This window comes from Cornus florida, unplaced genomic scaffold, assembly GCF_030987335.1.
Source record: "Cornus florida cultivar Cherokee Brave unplaced genomic scaffold, ASM3098733v1 CherokeeBrave_3.0.0_Hap2_Chr05, whole genome shotgun sequence".
NCBI lineage: Eukaryota > Viridiplantae > Streptophyta > Magnoliopsida > Cornales > Cornaceae > Cornus > Cornus florida.
This window is the reverse complement of record NW_026775575.1, coordinates 42,431,754-42,450,786: the sequence shown is the minus strand read 5'-3', so window position 1 is coordinate 42,450,786 and position 19,033 is coordinate 42,431,754. Positions and strand designations below refer to the sequence as shown.

Here is a 19,033-nt window from a genome sequence, read left to right as displayed (position 1 = left end):
GATGCAGGGTCGGGTGGGTAACTGCGGGGGCGGGTCAAATTGCCATCCCTAACCAATGGGTGCGGATGCCCCCGTTGGATTTTTTATAGTTTTATTTTATACCTCAATTTTTTTAGAATTTATGAAAATGCCCCCACTAAAATTATATTTTGCTCCCACTGAATTATTATTTTTTTGCACTTTATACTTCAAACTTTTGAGAATTTATGAAAATGCCCCACTAAATTACAATTCACCCCATCGAATTTTATTTTTTTACATTTTGTACTTTAAAATTTTAAAAATTTATGAAAAAAATCCCATTAAAATTTTAAAAATGGACATACTATATAAGTTTGCCCCCACAAATTAAAAGCTGCCCCCACTCACAAAATTTTCTGGGTTCGTCAGACAGGGGTAATTCAATAAGCTTGATATCATCATCATTGAAAAAAAAAAAAAAAAAATACTTATAAAAAATATTGACAAAGAGAGAGAGAGAGAGAGAGAAGAAGAAGAAGAAGAAGAAGAAGAAAATACATTAATAACTATAATGAATATACAAAAGAAATTTATAGGTGAGTTGTTTAGAAATTCAAGTTTAAAACTAATCCTTCTTCGTTCCACAATAAATGTTCACTTTTTTATTTTTTGCTTGTTCCGAAATAATTATCTCAATTCAAAATTTAATGTACTATTTTTTTATATTCTTAATTTACCCTCTTATCTAGAAATTATAAACTAAGTCACACACAACAAGTGCGAGAGCGGGAGCATGAAAACAAAAAAATTTAGATAATACATAGTGGAATCAGGAGTAAAAGCGTACGCAGAGAGTAATAGTGGGAGTGTGTAGGCTATGTAGCTCTTCTAAAAAAAATTATGTGACTTGGATTATAAATGTATGTGAACCTACGGTAAAAGAATACATATAAAAATTTATTTTTCTACAATTATAATAAAAAGATATTAAAAATTACATTTTAAAAAGTCAGATTTCAAAAAAGGAAAAATTTTATGTGGGACTGGGAGTATTCAAGTACTACTATATATTTATATATATTATTTATTTATTATGGAGTCTTACTTTTTCTTACTATTTGTCTGTCACAAGATTCTCCCAAAGAAGAAAAAACTAAATTGTAGTGATAAGCGTTGGCTTGTCGAAATGACAACTACTCCCACTTCATAAAACACCAATTTTCATACCAAGGAAAATAGAAAAAAAAAAGAGAGAAAAAAGGGTCATCCTGGCATTGACACCCAAATGTATTGATAAGCGTTGGCTTGTCGAAATGACAACTATTCCCACTTCATAGAGGGTCATCCTGACATTGACCACCCAAATGTATTGTTTTTTCAACGTTTGGGCTTTTTACTCTGCTCAGTGCTAATGAGTTCAGTTACTGAACCGACTGGGTCCTGGATATGGAGGAGAGAGAAACACCACCACCACCACCATCAAGAAACACTCTGCTCTTTGCTGTCAATGGAGAGAGGTTTGAGCTATTCAACGTCAACCCTTCAACCACTGTGCTTGAATTCCTGCGTTCTCATACCCGTTTCAAGAGTGTCAAACTCAGTTGCGGTGAAGGTATCTCTCTCTATATCAGTGTGTATGTGAGTGCATATATGCATATGTATATGGATGTATTAGTGGGAAATTTCAATCTATGTTTATTTTCCCTTGATGGGTTTGACTGGTTTTTTTCTTCTGAAACTTGACTATCTTAAAATGTGTTATCTGCATTGTTTGAATTTTTATTTGTTGATTGTCATTTCTTTCTTCTGCTTTCACTTTTTGGAATAATGGGTTTTTGACACAAATGTTTTTTTTTCTGTGGGTGATTTTTTAAATTACTAGAAGAAGGTATTGTAGTCGGGGGTTGATTAGACTCTGATAGATTTTCCTGTTTAGAATAATGTTTTGTTTATTTATTTATTTATTTTTATCGACTATTGCATCTGTATGCTCAATTTCATTAATGTTTGGTTACTGAGAAAATGTACGAAACGAAGTGAAATTAAAATTTTGAATGCTGATCTTAGACAACACAAACCCTCTACTTAAAAACCTCTACTTCGTTGTGCCTAAATTTTGACTGACTTTGTGATTAATTTCTCTCTCTCTCTCTTTTATTTTTGGAAAAATAGATCAAATTGAAAACGTCAGATTTTGAATATGCATTTCTTTTCTGCAAATTTCTCATTGATTAAATAGAAACTTGGTGAAAAATCTTTTGGTTCTGCTGATGATTTTGTCAATATTTAGGGTATAGTCTATTCATGCCTTACTCAAATGCTTTGAATTTTCATTAAATTGACAGTATTTCTTTTGCTTTTTTTTTTTGGGTTCACAGGTGGTTGTGGTGCTTGTGTTGTTCTACTGTCAAAGTATGACCCTGTGCTTGAACAAATTGAAAGCTTTACAGTGAGTTCATGCCTTACACTTCTTTGCACTATAACTGGGTGTTCAATTACAACAAGTGAAGGCCTTGGGAATAGTAAAGATGGGTTTCACCCGATTCACGAAAGGTTGGCTGGTTTCCATGCTTCTCAATGTGGATTTTGTACTCCTGGAATGTGTGTTTCGTTGTTCTCAGCTCTGTTTAATGCCGAAAAAACACATCGGAGTCAGCCCCCTCCAGGATTCTCCAAGCTGACAGTTTCCGAAGCTGAAAAGTCTATTGCAGGAAATCTCTGTCGCTGTACTGGCTATCGTCCCATTGCCGATGCCTGCAAAAGTTTTGCATCTGATGTAGATATGGAGGATTTGGGGATCAATTCTTTTTGGAAAAAAGGAGAGAGCAAGGAAGTGAAAGTAAGTAGACTACCTTTATATAAACCACATGATCAGAGTTTTATTTTTCCTGATTTCTTGAAAACTGAAATTAAGTCTACAATGATTTTGAATTCTGAAAGATTTTCTTGGTACAGTCCTCTTAGTGTTAAAGAGCTTCAAAGCTTGATGGAGTTTTTTGAGGCTGAAAATTATACACAAACGAAATTAGTTTTTGGTAATACGGGTTCAGGTTATTACAAGGAAGTGGAATTCTACGAAAAATACATTGATCTAAGGTACATCCCTGAACTCTCAATGATTAGAATGGATGACATGGGAATTGAAATTGGAGCAACTGTGACGATCTCTAAAGCTATTCAAGCTTTGAAGGAAGTATATGATGGTGTATCTCATGCAAAAGATGAAGTAGTGTTCAGTAAAATTGCTGAGCACATGGAGAAGGTTGCTTCAGGCTTCATCCGAAATTCTGCTAGCATAGGGGGAAATTTGGTGATGGCACAGAGAAACTATTTTCCATCAGATATTGCGACAGTACTTCTTGCTGCTGGTTCGATGATAAATATAATTACAGGCTCCAAACACGAAAAGCTTACACTGGAGGAGTTCTTGAAAAGGCCTCCACTGGATTTCAAAAGTGTACTTTTAAGTGTTGAAATCCCAAGTTGGGAAACTGCTAGAGACATTTGTTCTGACACTGACACTAAGTTGCTGTTTGAAACCTATCGTGCTGCACCACGACCCCTTGGAAATGCATTGCCATACTTAAATGCTGCTTTCTTAGCTGAAGTTTCTCACTGTAAAACTTCCAATGAAATTACTCTAAAAAGCATTCAGTTGGCTTTTGGTGCTTATGGGACGAAACATGCAATAAGGGGAAGGGAGGTTGAGGAATTTTTAGCTGGGAAAATGCTAACTGTTGGTGTTCTTTATGAAGCAATTAAAATAGTTAGGGCCATTGTGGTACCTGAAGATGGCTGTTCGAGCCCTGCTTATAGGTCAAGCTTAGCTGTTGCTTTTCTTTTTGAGTTCCTTCACCCTTTGGTTGATGCTTGTTCAAATGACTGGGTGAATGGATATAAACAGTTTGACCATATTGAAAAACCGGGATTGCTGTTATCAGCAAAGCAGGAGGTTGAATCAAGAAGAGATTACTATCCAGTGGGTGAGCCGATTACAAAATCTGGTGCTGCCAACCAGGCTTCTGGTTCGTCATGTCTCTTTTGGTGTTTTTATTGAGAACATTTGTTACTTTATCTTGTCTGATTTATATCCGCAATCTCTCAACAATGAAACTTCTAATCTTACTCTGTATCGTGATTCGTGAACCAATTGTCTAGGTGAAGTTGTGTATGTAGACGACATTCCCTCTCCAACAAACTGCCTGTATGGAGCATTCATTTATAGCACAAAGCCACTGGCACGGGTAAAGGATGTCAAATTTAAGTCTAAGGCACTGCCGAATGGAGTTAATTCTGTTATTTCTTTTAGAGATATCCCAAACGGTGGAGTGAATGTAGGATCTAAGACTATATTTGGAATGGAACCATTATTTGCTGAGGATCTAACCATGTGTGCTGGCCAGCGTCTTGCTTTTGTGGTAATTCCCTATTTCATTGCTCATCTACGAGCATTTGGATTTAAGTCCTCTTTACTGAATATATACTTTCGATGGACACGTAAATGAATTTTCCTTTTCCTTTTCTCTAATATACTGACTAACTTCTTTAGGTTGCTGATACACAAAAACTTGCAGACATGGCAGCAAATGTTGCCATTGTTGATTATGACTTTGAAAATCTAGGACCACCAATTTTAACTGTTGAAGAAGCTGTTGAGAGATCTAGCTTCTTCGAGGTCCCTCCTTTCCTTTATCCAGCACAGGTTGGTGATATCTCAAAAGGAATGGCTGAAGCTGATCACAAGATTCTCTCTGCTGAGGTACTTGTGATCATTTTGCTTTTGAAAATTTTCTTCTTCTTTGTGACAACTAACTTTTCACTATGATACCTTACAAAGTTGACACAACTACGCTGATTAATAAATTTTAAAGAATCATTCGTTAATTTAATTTAAGACGTATGCTTATTATTGCATTCCTTATTGACTTTTGATATCAAGATCAAACTTGGGTCACAATACTATTTCTATATGGAGACACAAACATCCCTTGCTGTTCCGGATGAAGACAACTGCATGGTGGTCTACAGTTCTATTCAGTGCCCTGAGTATGCACATTCTGTAATTGCAAAATGTCTTGGGATTCCTGAGCATAATGTCCGTGTGATTACACGAAGAGTTGGAGGCGGCTTTGGTGGCAAGGCAATAAGAGCTATGCCTGTGAGTATCCCGTTTGTATACTACCAAATTTTTTATTTTTATTTTTTAATTTTTAGAAATAACCACTAGCAATTTACCTTTCAGAGAAAGTACTTAATCCTTTCTGAGAGGTTTTCCTGTGCCATGCTTCTGGAGTAATTTTTGGTTTATTTTGTTCCTTTTCCCTCTTCCAAAAAGTACCATAGAAATTAACATTTTTTCCAGCAGCTTCCTAAAATGATAAGCTTTTCGTAAATTTTTAAATGAGAGATTTTCCTTATTCAGTGAAAAAGGTGAAGACAATTCATTTACTTCAATATGTACTTAGTTAAGCTGCAGTTGGAGAAAAAATTGATTTATTTTTGTTTTCCATTTTGGTTTTACTTTTCCTTCTCTCCTTTGGTCACTGGAAGTGGGAAGAGAATTTTTTTTTTTTCAAGTATATCTAGTTGTATGATATTCAAATTTAAAGATAAGTTGGGTCTTACAACTTATTTGTGTTAGAAATATCTGTCATGAAACTTTCAATAGACTTCTGTTTTCTCTTCTCTACAATCAAATGGCACTCTGTCATGGTATTTTTTTGTATTTCACGTGATTTTTACTATGCTGTCTATGCTCACTTGTATGTGATTGTACCTGTGCACATTATTTAATTGGTTGTTACCATGGTAAAAGTATAACAACTAGGCTTTTTGCGACTTAGTTACGTAAAGTATTTTTATAATCTGATAAAAATCAAAACTCAATTCAGTGTTTTTTGACCATAAGCAGTAAATTGTAAACTTACCTTTTGATGTATCATTAGAAAAATTGGCAAATGTTGATCTCCTTGGAGGGTGGCGCCCCTTTGATGGATACAAGGTTCCAGCTTGGGTGCTTAAGTTCTCAATACTTCATTATTTTGGGTACAGTGATATAGTATCTTTTGTAGATTCAGTGATCGTATAGCAGACCGCCTTGGTCTTTCCTTTGTTTTTTCTCGGGCTGCACTCCCCTTTGAGCACTATTTTTGAAATGTTATTATCAAAAAAAAAAAAAAAAAAAAAATGCGTGTGCATTTTTTTAATATTTTATTTAATGCTTTTAGGAAAATGCAGACTGTTGCAAAGAAAAAAGAAATTATCTGTCGGAGGAATGTTTTTTTAGTCTAATATTGGAGGTTCTATAAAAATAATAAAACTGGCCTCAGACTGTTAACATGGAAAGAAATGAAGAAAATGTACACTTTCTCATTCTAAGGCATTATTTGATACCATTACAGTTTTGATCCTGAATTACATACATGATATCCAAGACAAATTTTATTTTCAGAAAGACTGTATCCTCTGTTACTATCTGAATTAATCTAGCGCTCTTTGATGATTTCATTACCTGTTTCTTTTGGTTACTGTTCAATAATTCCCCGTTTCTGTCCTTCATTCATAAACATTTTTGATTCAAGGACTTACCTAGTGATATTTTAGGTTGCTACAGCATGTGCACTTGCAGCACACAGATTGCGCCGCCCTGTCCGGATGTATCTTAATCGCAAGACTGACATGATAATGGCAGGAGGAAGGCATCCCATGAAAATAACATACAGTGTAGGGTTCAAATCCAATGGGAAGATCACAGCCTTACACCTTGATATATTAATAAATGCGGGGATGTCTGAAGATATAAGTCCTATCCTGCCACTAAACATGATGGGTGCACTTAAAAAGTATGACTGGGGCGCTTTATCCTTTGATATGAAGATATGCAAGACCAACCATTCGACTAAATCAGCAATGCGGGCCCCTGGAGAGGTTCAGGCATCTTTCATTGCTGAGTCTGTGGTAGAACATGTTGCATCTGTGCTTTCAATAGAGGTGGATTCTGTCAGGAAAATGAATCTCCACACATTTGAAAGCCTTAATGTATTCTACAAGGGTAGTGCAGGTGAACCTCTGGAATATACTTTGCCTTCTATCTGGAACAAGTTAGCCAGATCTTCTAATTTCAACTGGAGGGTTGAAATGACAAATCAGTTTAATATGTGTAGTAAATGGAAGAAAAGGGGTATTTCTCGAGTTCCTATCACACATGAAGTGACATTGAGACCAACCCCAGGAAAGGTAAGCATTCTTTCAGATGGATCTGTTGTTGTAGAAGTTGGAGGGATTGAGCTGGGCCAGGGGATATGGACGAAGGTGAAACAGATGACTGCATTTGCTCTCAGTTCAGTTCAATGTGATGGAACCGAAAACCTCTTGGAAAAAGTAAGGGTCATACAATCAGATACCTTGAGCTTAATACAAGGGGGATTTACTGCTGGGAGCACAACATCTGAATCAAGCTGTGAAGCAGTTAGACTTTGCTGCAATATTTTGGTGGAAAGACTAATCCCTGTTAAGAAAATGTTGATGGAGCAGATGGGTTCTGTTAAATGGGATGCCCTAATTTCCCAGGTAGCTCTCTTCACTTTTGGAATTTTGTTCTCCACGTCTTTATTCCTCAGCTTCTTGAGGTTTAGTAGACTTAAAAAGAATTTATCCTACTTTTGCTTTATTTCTGCTGATGCATGTTGTCTTTCTCAAATATTTAGTGCTCCCTTATCTAAGACACTTCCTTCAGAGTCCTATATCAAGTCAGCAAATATTTATGTACACTAACTAGTTAATTTCAGACAGTAATGTTTTTCCAACTTAAAGTTTCTGAAACCATCATAAACTGTCACAAAAGCGGTCTCTCATTTTCAATTTGGTAAGACTGGTCATACATACAGTTTAGCTAAGGTCTCCAAGGATGGCTACATTTTTTTTTATTACATGGAATACTTGTCTTCAATAGTCAAGTAAAATGTTTTGGCCATATAAATGAAATAATTGCGTCCTAGGCACTCATTAGAGGGTACACAATATGGGGACAGAAACTGATGTGATTTCTGTATTCCAATTTGCATCAGAAATCCAATTTGCATAAGAGGTTTTTGAGACTGTGATCTTCAGAAGATTGAAATGAGATATAACTATTGATTATGGAGATGGTGTTTGTGTTGGACATGTCAAGATATCAAATGTACCCAATGATGATGGCAATATCAAATGGAAAATTAATAAATGCTCCCTTTGTCTAGTCACAATTCCCAAAGTGGACTTTTAATTTGAGACGGAGGGAGTAGTGGATATAAATCCTCCTTGAACACTTTGCGTTGAGCTGTGAGATCAAGGTGGATGGTCAGTTCAGCTCAATCAAACAAGTACTGAAATGCAGCTAATTAGATTGGACTTGGCAATTAAACTATCATAATGGCTGTAGAACCATTCAAGCCTTAAAATCCGAGGCCACTTTTGGTGCTTTTATTGTGTCTGCTACCTGATCATAATGGAGCACTTAGCTTATAAAAAAAAAAACCATTAATGGAGCCTTTTTTAGAATTCTTTATTTAGTTCTCACATATACTAGACATTCCATACAGTAGAAATATAAAAAGAAGAGAAATGAGAGAATTGTGTAAAGGCTTGAATGAGATAAATCACTCATTCACAGTTCTAGTATTTATAGATATAAAGAGTACATTCTCATATTACAAGAAAGGAAACTAAATCAAATCTAAATCAAATCATAGCATATTCTACAGCATAATCAAATCTCTACTAATATGGTAAGTCATTCCATAAATCGTGGCTATCATATATGCTAACACTCCCCCTCAAGTTGGTGTGTGGAGATATAAAACGCCCAACTTGGACAATGCATTCTCAAACACAATCTTGCCAACTCCCTTTGTAAGAACGTCTGCAAGCTGCTGAGAGCTTGCGACAAATGGAGTGCAAATCTGACTAGTGATGATTTTCTTTCAGATGAAGTGTCGATCAAGAAATAAAAAATGTCTCCTCAGACCATAAACAATTAATAATGTCTCCTCAGACTATAAACAAGCAATCATGTCTCCTCAGACTATAAACAATTAACAATGTCTCCTTAGTGTCTCCTTAATCCATAAATAACCAACAATGTCTCCTCGGACTATTTTCCTTCATACAAATGTTTAAAACATGTAGATGGAAGAATCAACAATGTCTCCTCAGACCATTCCCCGTAATACATATGTTTAAACAATGTAGATGAAAGAATCAACAATGTCTCCTCAGACCATAAAAAGAAACAACTATGTCTCCTCAGACCATTTTTGAATAGGTGGTGCCAAATTCGCAACGCCCTCATTGAGGTCGGACCACCCTGCTTACCCGACACCTCCTGGATGGCTGATGTCACCTTAGACCATTCCTGAATGGGTGGTGCCGAATTCGAAATGCCCTCATTGCGGTCGGACTACCCTGGCTCTGATACCAAGTAGAACTATAAAAAGAAGAGAAATGAGATAATTGTGTAAAGGTTTGAATGATAAATCACTCATTAACGGCTCTAGTATTTATAGATATAAAGAGCACATTCTCATATTATAAGAAAAGAAACTAAATCAAATCTAAATCAAATCACAGCATATTCTATAGCATATTCTATGGCATATTCTATAGCATAATCAAATGGCTAATATGGTAAGTCATTCCATAAATCGTGGCTATCATATATGCTAACACATATATCTATTATATACCACTACAAAGAAATTCTGCACAAATTTGTAAAGTTATTGCTTTATAACTTAAATTGTTGTTGAACTTTCAAATGGATAATTATTATTTTATGCAGCATCTTGCAAACATTTGTCTAGGTTTTACTGTGTCAATAAAAATATGTTTTTCCAAATTGAGAAATGATTCTTGTTATTTTTGGATCCACTTGATTTATATTACAAATAAGCTTATTAATTATCTTGCCAAATAATAAACATGAATATACTAAGAAAAAATGTGTGGCAAGGCAAGTAAGAAAAATATTAGGAAGATCACGTTATGAGAAGTTTGAGGTCTACCAATTGAGAATAAGATGAGAGAAAAATCAATTGCATTGATAGTCAATTGGAAAACAATTGGATTTTGTCGTAATGAGGAACAATTAGTCAATAACCACACCAATGAAATCAAATGACATGGTCATATCAAAGATTTTGCTAGGATAAGCAGAACTAACCAAATTCTGTAACAGTGTCCATAGAAAGGGAATGTAAAACAAGATTTCTATAGCTGATTCTAAATTGTTTAGAGAAGTTATTTATTTTAATTTTATTGTTCTTTTAATGTGTTAGGAGAAGGCTTTGTTGAAAGTACATTAAGTAGGAAATTGTGATAATAAAATAGTTCTGTATATTACTGTGAATGAGATTGTGTTGCATTTTTTCTAGAGATACTCCTGGTTAGTACACATATTAGATGCATGCTATGTCATCCCTTTTCTTTGTTCTAAATGCAGTCGCATCTGCAAGCGGTGAACATGTCAGAAAGTACTTACTATGTTCCCGACTTAGCATCCATGCAATACCTAAACTATGGTGCTGCAGTGAGTGAGGTAAGTTTTGTCTGTTATACTTTTCTTTCTTACCTCTGTACTTCTGTTGAACAAAATCAGCATTTCTTTGAATGTGCTTGGACTGGCCCTATTTGATTGCAATGTTTAGCATGAATCCTAAACAATGTGAATCCTAAGACTAGAGCTGTGGATATTGCAGGTTGAGGTAAATCTTCTAACTGGGGAAACCAGAATTTTGCAAGCAGATATCATCTACGACTGCGGACAGAGCATGAATCCTGCTGTGGATTTAGGACAGGTTAGGCTGACTATAATATTTCAACCTCAATTCCTTTTTTTGTATTACTTATCATTGGTTGTTTGTTTCTGAGCTTTTGTATTCAATGTGTGTGGTCGGATTTCATGTGATTACATTTTGTAAGCAAATTTTTTAAATCTTTGAGAATGGATACTCAATGGCCATGCAATTTGGTTAGGATGATCTTAACTATAATTATTTCTCAATTCTGTTTTATCTTTATTTTGTTGGCCTAAACAATTGACAGTACAAGGTTCGATAACTTCTAAAAATCGTTTCTTATAGATTGAGGGTGCCTTTGTTCAAGGAATTGGATTTTTTATGCTTGAAGAATACCTCATTAATTCAGATGGATTGGTGGTTGTGGATGGCACGTGGACGTACAAGATCCCAACAATCGACAACATACCCAAACAATTCAACGTTGAGATATTGAACAGCGGACATCACAAAAAACGTATTCTCTCCTCTAAAGGTATGTTCTTCTAGTTGCTTCTGTTCTTTATCTAAAATAATTTGAATTATCTTTCTTGATGAATGAGGTACTTCTAGATTTCTCTTATCAAATGTGTGGGGCTAAAACTTTTGAATGGAACAATAAAATATATGTTTAGGATAAAAATTAATAAAATGACGTGCAATCATCTAATTATCACTAAATGGAAATTGTTGTGATTGTGAAAGAAAAAAACAAAGGAGAGGAGAAAAAGAATAGCAGAACAAAAAATAGGAGAGAGACTTTCTGTGTAGGGCCTGCTTTCATTATGTATATTATATAATGTGATAATAATTACAATAGGACCCTCAATTATTGTACTAATTCGCAATACTCCTCCTCAAGCTGGAGCATATTGTTACATAGTTCAACAAATGTGCCCTTTCCCAATGCCTTAGTAAAACGATCTCCCAGTTGACATCTTGACTGAAACTATAGTGACTATCTTTTTAATTGTCACCAGGTCTCTCACAAAATGGCAATCTACTTTAATAAGTTTTGTGGTTTCATGAAATGCAGGTTTACTAGTAATATATATAGCAGCTTGATTATCACAAATCATTTTCATGGATTTATCATTGGAGAAACTCATCTCTTGTAATAGGGATTTTACCCACATCATCTAGCATGCTGAATGAGCAATTGCTATATATTCCGCCTCAGCACTTGATTTTGCCGCAACTTTTTGCTTCATACTCTTCCATGTTACCAAATTTCCTCCCACAAATGTACAACACCCTGATATAGATCTTCTATCCCAATTTTTTAGAAGAACTTACAGATTATTTGGAAGGAAGCTTAATCAGAATGAATCAAAAAAATTTCTTCTATCACCTATTGGTATAACATCAACAACTCCGAATTGGATTAGTTTCTCCTCAACAAAAAATGAGTTTTGTTCCCCAGATATTAACCTGGGAAGTGGGGTGAGAATATCTATAGGTTCATCAGTGTTCTCTACTAATTCATCAACAACATCTTCACCTACATTCTCAACTATTCTCTCTACCTCTTTGTCTATAGGTTCATCAACATTTTTCCCTACATTATCACCATTGATCTCTTCCTCATCAAGTTAAGTATAGATTACCTTAGGCCTTGCATCATCAAACACAACATTAATTAAATCCATAACAACATTTGTGCGAAGATTAAAAACCCTATAAGTCCGAATATTTTGTGAATACCCCAAAAAGTATCCTTCATCAATTCTTTAGTCAATTTTTTTCCAAATTCTCCATTTCTCTAAGGATATACCATTTACTTTCAACGATTCTAAAGTATCTAACAATGAGCTTTCTATTATACATAATTTATATGAAGTCTTTTTAGTTTCAGGCCTAAGATTAACAACCCAAAAATGACCAAAAAATTCCTTAAAAGTGGCAAATAATGTTCTATCCCTTGCATATGCCTAGAGCACCACTATCAAAGTACTTGTGAGTTGCATTGTGCTGAATGGTTGTGGAATATAATATGGATAAGCAACCTAGAGAGGGGTGAATATGTTCAACTTGCTATTTTATCCGATTTTTGATTAATTTAAATTTTCCGAAATAAAGATAAATTAAACACCCACATATAATAACTTAAAGTGCAAGTAATGTAAAAGTGAGTTTAAAAGTGACACCGGATTTTTAGCGAGGAAACCCTAATTCGCATAATAGACTAATCGTGCTGGGAAAACCTCGAGGACTTGTGTCATCTTGAGCAAAAATATCCACTATGTTTGAAGCAAAGTACAGTCGACTCTGACTCAGGCTCATACCCTGTCGCTCTACCAAAAACCAATCGCTGACCATCCCTGGCTTTTCAACTCTCTCGTTCAATAGCTCTGGACCTTAGGCTTACTCTTGATTTCTGTAGAAGGATCACAGGTAGATCAACCAACACTCTACAAATGTCTTGATCCCTTCAAAGTGTCATCTTCTCCTCCTTTTCTTCAAACTCAGAATTTTAGAAGTTGAAGACAAATTCCGCTTTATGACCGGTAGCAATGGAATCTTCAATCACGCAATCTCCAATCGAATGATGAACAACATCCTAAACCATTCAAGTGTATAGGTGTGTGCTCTCAAAAAAAAAAAAAAAAAAATAATAATAATAAACTCTGAAATTCACACAAAGAGGCTATGTAGGGTTTTGAATTTTGTAACCAAAAAGCCATGTTTAATTGTGTGTGAATATGAGTTTATATAGAGAATTAAGAGAGTCCATTTTGGGTTAGAAAATATTTCCAATTTCGTGCTAAAACATCTCTCTAATTCAGATTAAAAAGTAACAAAAGTTGGTTAAAGCAAAAACTTTCCTTTTTGGTTCAGAGAAATGCAACCGGTTCAACTTCACAATGCAACCAGTGGGATTTTTCATGAGTTCACGTAGGAAATGCAACCGGTTAAAAAGTTTAGTGCAACTGGTTGGATTTATGAAAACCCTAAGTATATAAATCCAACTTTCAAACCTACTTTAAGTGATCCTCACACACTTACCTTGATTAATTGTTGTCCATTATTGAACTGAAGTTGTCGTGAGTAGCTTCACTTGAATTTTTCGCTTCGAAACCGAGACTTAATAATATTGAAAAATTACAACTCGATCTGGACTTGTTTTGATTACTGAAATATGCCAATTACAATTTTACATCTCACAGTACTAACCACATGTACCAAGTGCTCTAAGTGTAGTGTGCGAGGCCAAGCATTTAAAACTTTCTTTCTTTATCCAAACAACTTTAGATTCATTATTTGATGATTTCCTAATTATTTAAAGCAAAGTGTCATAAGGCTCAAAAGGCTTTCTCTCGTTATTCTTCTTGTTCTTCTTTTTCTTAGCTTTATGAGATTTAAGCACAAAATTAAAGGCAAGACTTATGCAATTTTTCTTTCAATTCTTGTTACTTTATTTCGAGTTCTTTAACTTATTAAGCAAGATTTTTGAACTTTCAAAAATCTTTCTTTGTTTTCCAAGTTCAATTTTCCTCTTCTAACACTTAAATTTAATGTGACCATTTTCTCCCAAAATGTTTAGGGGGGGACTAGTAATAATATAAGGTTTGGTTTCAACTTCTGCAAAAACATCTTTTGATTTTTGAAACACAAAACCTTTGAAGTTGAGACCAACTCTTTGTTATTACTAATTTCTTTAACCACACCTTTTAACTTATCAAATTTACAAGTGTCAAAATTAAACTTCTGAAAAGACTGATTAGTTTTAACAAGATCACTATTCAGTTTATCAATCTTATGCTCAGGTGATTTATTAAAACCTTTAACATGTTCAAATTCCTTTTCCAGAGATTTAACTTTATCAAGTAGATTCAATTTTTCAATGACCAAGATCTTCTAAATCTTTACTGGTGACTAGATCTTCTATCTTATAAGTATCTCTGTCAAGTTCCGCAAGTTTCAATTTTTCGTACAAATTTTCAAAATTCTTTTTCAACTTAGACCACTCAACATGCATCCCTATGACAGATTAAAAAATATAAGATTTAGCCAAAACATTAACAAAAGACTCAAAAAGAGACATGATGCAAAAATCACAACTAAATCAACAAATATAATCTACTCAATATGTCAAGCAACCTGTTCAGATACCAAGTATGAGTAGCGCGGTGCAGAAGCTGTTTAGTTTATTTAGTTGGGAACAATACTTTAATGACTTGGGGGGGGGGGGGGGGGGGGGGGGGGGGGGTGAATAGGTCAATTTGCTTGTTTTCGTGATTAATTAAATTACCCACAACAATCAACAATTTCACGTCCAAAACAACAAAAATATGAATAGAAAAGTAAAACAAGTAAAGTAAATTTGGAGAGACGACAACATGATTTTTAGCTTGGAAACCCTAATTGGAGAAATTCATTCAATTGAGTGAAAAAACTCGGAGACTCTCACACAACGTTGAGCGAAACGATCCACTATTTCCGAAACAAAGTATAATGGACTCTCACTCAGGCTCACCCCCACTCCACTCTACCAATAACTAATTACTGAACACCTCTGGCTTTGCGACTCTCCCGTCCAAATGCACTAGACTTCAGTCTTACTCCTTAATTCTTGTAGAAGGATTGCTGGTAGAATACGAACACTCCGCAAATGCTCTGTCCGCTTCGTAGCTCGATCAATTCCTCCTTTCCTTTAAATTCTTAATTGTGTGAAGGTAAATAAAACCTTGCTTTTCTGAACAGAACCTTTGAACCTTCAATATGCTCCAACTCCGATCAGATAGAGAATATCACCCTAAATCAGTCAAGTGTAATAGTGTGTGCTCTCACCGAAAAATAAACACAGAAAAATCTGATTTGATAGTATTGTATGAATATTTGTTCCTTAAAACTCTAAAAATGTTAGGAGTAAAAGAGAGTTTATATAGATTTTTAGAGAGACCTAGATATACTTGGAAGACAAGTTTAATTCGTGCAAAAACATCTCCCTAAAATCTAATAAAAAAAGGAAATGTTGCATTTTACAAAAATTGAACTTTCCTTTTAAATTTTGTAAAGTGCGTCCAATCCGAAATAGTGCGACTGTTCTGACTTTACAGAAGTTTTCTCTCTGCATTAACTACATTAACCGAGAAAGTTGAATTGGTGTGAAATAGTGCAACTGGTCCGACTTTACAGAATGCATTAACTGAAAGTTGGACTGTTGCGAAATAGTTGGACTGGTCCGACTTTATGAGATTTTGAATTTTTCATTTAAAAAAACAATATTCCTAAGTCTTTAACCCACCAAACTTGAAATATAAAGTGGAACAATACTTGGGTCCAACCCAGGTTGGATAAACTTCATCCAACCTGCTAATGTGGCCCAATAAATCTAAAACAAGTTTCCAAAAACAAAAGTTAGGATTTAAAACACATGTCCAAAAGCAAAAGTTAGGCAATGCCCAATTTAATTTTAACACTTGTTGCATATTTATTGGGCCACATTAGCAGGTTGGATGAAGTTCATCTAATCTGGGTTGGACCCAACCAAGTATTATTCTATAAAGTGTACTCACTCAACATACCCGTCCTATAAGACGTTCTCTTCAAACCGAATTATGCTTGCACTTTGTCCAACATTGCCATTCCGCTTCCGACATCGATTAGACTAGTTGTGACACTGAAAATACCAATTACAAGTTATATCTCACAAAATTTGGTCTTCTTAAGAAATCTGTTGCAGCCACTAGGTGATACCGTGATAGAGAGAATGCAAAATGGATTCAACCCGTGTCATGAAATCCTTCACACTGCAGTGATGGGATTCATCATTCATTGCAAGTTGAAGGGTCTCACGGGAGAGATCTAGGTTCCGGATCTTGAAATATGCAATTTGAGTTTGAGAATTATTGGTATCCCAATTACAGAGGCAAATGGCAACCACATGCATTTGTATTTCTGAACTTCAATAGTTATGGTTGGTCATTTATGGTTATAATGTGGAAAAAAAATAAAAATTACGGTTATAATGACGAAACGTTTAAATCGATCCCTAGCTAGCTCTCTCTCTCTTTATTTATTTATTTATTTATTTTTTATTTTTATTTTTTTTTCCTAATTGGTACTCACACACACGTCTCTTGTGAGACTTGAACCCCTGACCTCTTTTTGGGAGATAAGAAGCCGATACCGCTAGACCATTAGCCCGTTGGTTAGCTAGCTCTCTTTTCTCTCTTGCATGCGTGTGGAAGCCTGTCATGTGCTCAGGCACGGTACTCACACACACACATCTCTTGTGAGACTTGAACACCTGACCTCCCTTTGGGAGGTAAGAGGCAGATACCGCTAGGCCACTAGCCCGTTGGTTAGCTAGCTCTCTTTTCTCTCTTGCATGCGTGTGCAAGCCTGTCATGTGCTCAGGCACGGTTACATACTTCACCACATTGAATGGGAAGATTGTATTTTAATCGATTAATGAGTTGAATTGAATCTGTATTGTGCAGCTTCTGGCGAGCCACCATTACTATTGGCAGTTTCAGTTCACTGTGCTGCAAGAGCAGCCATCAAAGAAGCCAGAAAACAACTTCTTTCGTGGAGCAAGCTAGACGCATCTGATTCACCACCATTCCAGTTGGAGGTCCCTGCTACCATGCCGGTTGTGAAGGAGTTATGTGGACTTGACAGTGTAGAGAGGTACTTGCAGAGCTTGCTTGCTATCTAGCTGATGAAACCATTAGCTGCTTTTGTATTTGAGTAATCTGTTGATTAGGGAAATGTCCGTTTTTCGTGCAACCATAATGGTTATGTTCATTTTTTCATAAAATAAATCATAAAATTATATTAATAGAGTGATTACCTAAGGAATATATATAAATATAAATTTTAGACTCTGCACAGTTTATATTTGAGTAATCTGTTGAGCAGGAAATGATCCCTTTTATATATTTTTTTAAACCATAATGTTTATGTTAATTATTTCATAAAATACATCACAAAATTGTAATGATAGTGATTACGGTGTGTTCGGTTACATGGAATTGGAGTCTTGAAATTATAATTTGTGAAATTTTAAAAAATTTTGGTTCAATTTTTTTAATTATTTTTTTCAAATTTCACAAATTCCAATTTCAAATTGAAAGGCTAATTGTGATTATATTGATCTCTTCCAATAATGGGGTCATTGATGTCTTATGGTTATGGTCATTTTGATACTTCTCTTGGCGTGTGGGTTGTTGGTTTGTTTCTTCCGCAATTTGGACCTTTAGCTTCCTAATCATTAATTTAAAATTTTTTATTTTTGTTATTATTATTATTATTTTGCTCTGGGGATGATATTCCAACTGTAATTTTGAAAATGTCATGGATTAAAATAACACAAATGATATAATTTCATGAAATTAGTCTTATAGGAAGTCATAATTTTGTTAATTTACAGACATATGAAAATAGAAAAAGATATTACATTTATATGAATTTATGCTATTTGTCTCTTTTCTTAATCTTGACGGCAGAGGAAAGGGAGGGAGGGATAGTTTAGGAGGGGGTAAATTAGACATTTTGTCATCCATTGTTTGCATGAACGAAAATACATTGTTATAATGAAATAGAAGGGATTTTGGTAAGGGAGCCCATTTGCAGTCCACTATTTCTTGCCTACACTCCACTTATTCTTTTCTTCTAAACAAAAATGACAAAAAGACCCTTAAATACTTTATCCTTATTGACTATTGAGTAATACCTTAATTATCTTTTATACTCTAAACTAAATAACTTTTTTTTGGTTTTGTTTTTAGTATTTTTTTATTTTTGAGTCCCAGCACATTAAAATATATATAATATACCACTATAATAATATTCACGTCATCAATTAAACATTAAACCGAGTAATAAAGCATATTAAATGCATATGAGTTATAACTAGTACGTTCTTCTCCAAGGGTTGAAACTGTAACAGACTTTTACGAGCTTCGAGATATTTTGTTTGTTGGTTCTTGTAAAAAGGGTTGGAAAATATTAAAAATTGAATAGAGGAGGTGGGACTAACCATAACCAGAAGGGTAATTGTGTAATTTTTAAAAAATATTATTACCTCCCCTTTGATAATTGTGCACTTTTAAGGTGGAGTATGAATATTCCCTTTGATAATTGCATTACAAACGTTTAACACTAAAATTTTAAAGTAATTTTTCCTAGGGTAAATTTTACGAAACCTTTGTACTATTACTTTTTTTTTATCAATTATTCTCAATCTACTTTTATAAAACCCTCAAGAAATTTGTTCACATTACACCAATTCTGTGATAAAAAGACGAAATTAT

General features: G+C 34.7%; 1 protein-coding gene across 2 annotated transcripts; it reads left to right on the top strand.

Annotated features, from left to right (window-relative positions):
- The first annotated feature begins 1,193 nt into the window (after window positions 1-1,193).
- Window positions 1,194-17,745, top strand: LOC132306365 (indole-3-acetaldehyde oxidase-like). 2 transcript variants are annotated; one of them, XM_059803731.1, is made up of 10 exons: window positions 1,194-1,573; window positions 2,340-3,986; window positions 4,120-4,379; window positions 4,511-4,720; window positions 4,901-5,119; window positions 6,565-7,530; window positions 10,439-10,534; window positions 10,695-10,793; window positions 11,079-11,268; window positions 17,219-17,745. In XM_059803731.1, exons 1-10 carry the CDS (start codon window positions 1,408-1,410, stop codon window positions 17,434-17,436), a joined length of 4,071 nt encoding a protein of 1,356 aa, XP_059659714.1. In that variant the 5' UTR covers window positions 1,194-1,407; the 3' UTR covers window positions 17,437-17,745. The 2 variants fall into 2 exon arrangements, with proteins under 2 accessions (XP_059659714.1, XP_059659715.1); XM_059803732.1 differs by lacking the exon at window positions 1,194-1,573 and having other exon boundaries at window positions 2,721-2,800; window positions 2,917-3,986.
- Window positions 17,746-19,033: the final 1,288 nt, after the last annotated feature.

Coding starts and splice junctions, on each gene's coding strand:
- LOC132306365 (XM_059803731.1), top strand. CDS start 1,408: ATGGAGGAGAGAGAAACACCACCACCACCACCATCAAGAAACACTCTG. Junction 7,531..10,438: donor GGGATGCCCTAATTTCCCAG/GTAGCTCTCTTC, acceptor TTCTAAATGCAG/TCGCATCTGCAAGCGGTGAA. Junction 11,269..17,218: donor ACGTATTCTCTCCTCTAAAG/GTATGTTCTTCT, acceptor TGTATTGTGCAG/CTTCTGGCGAGCCACCATTA.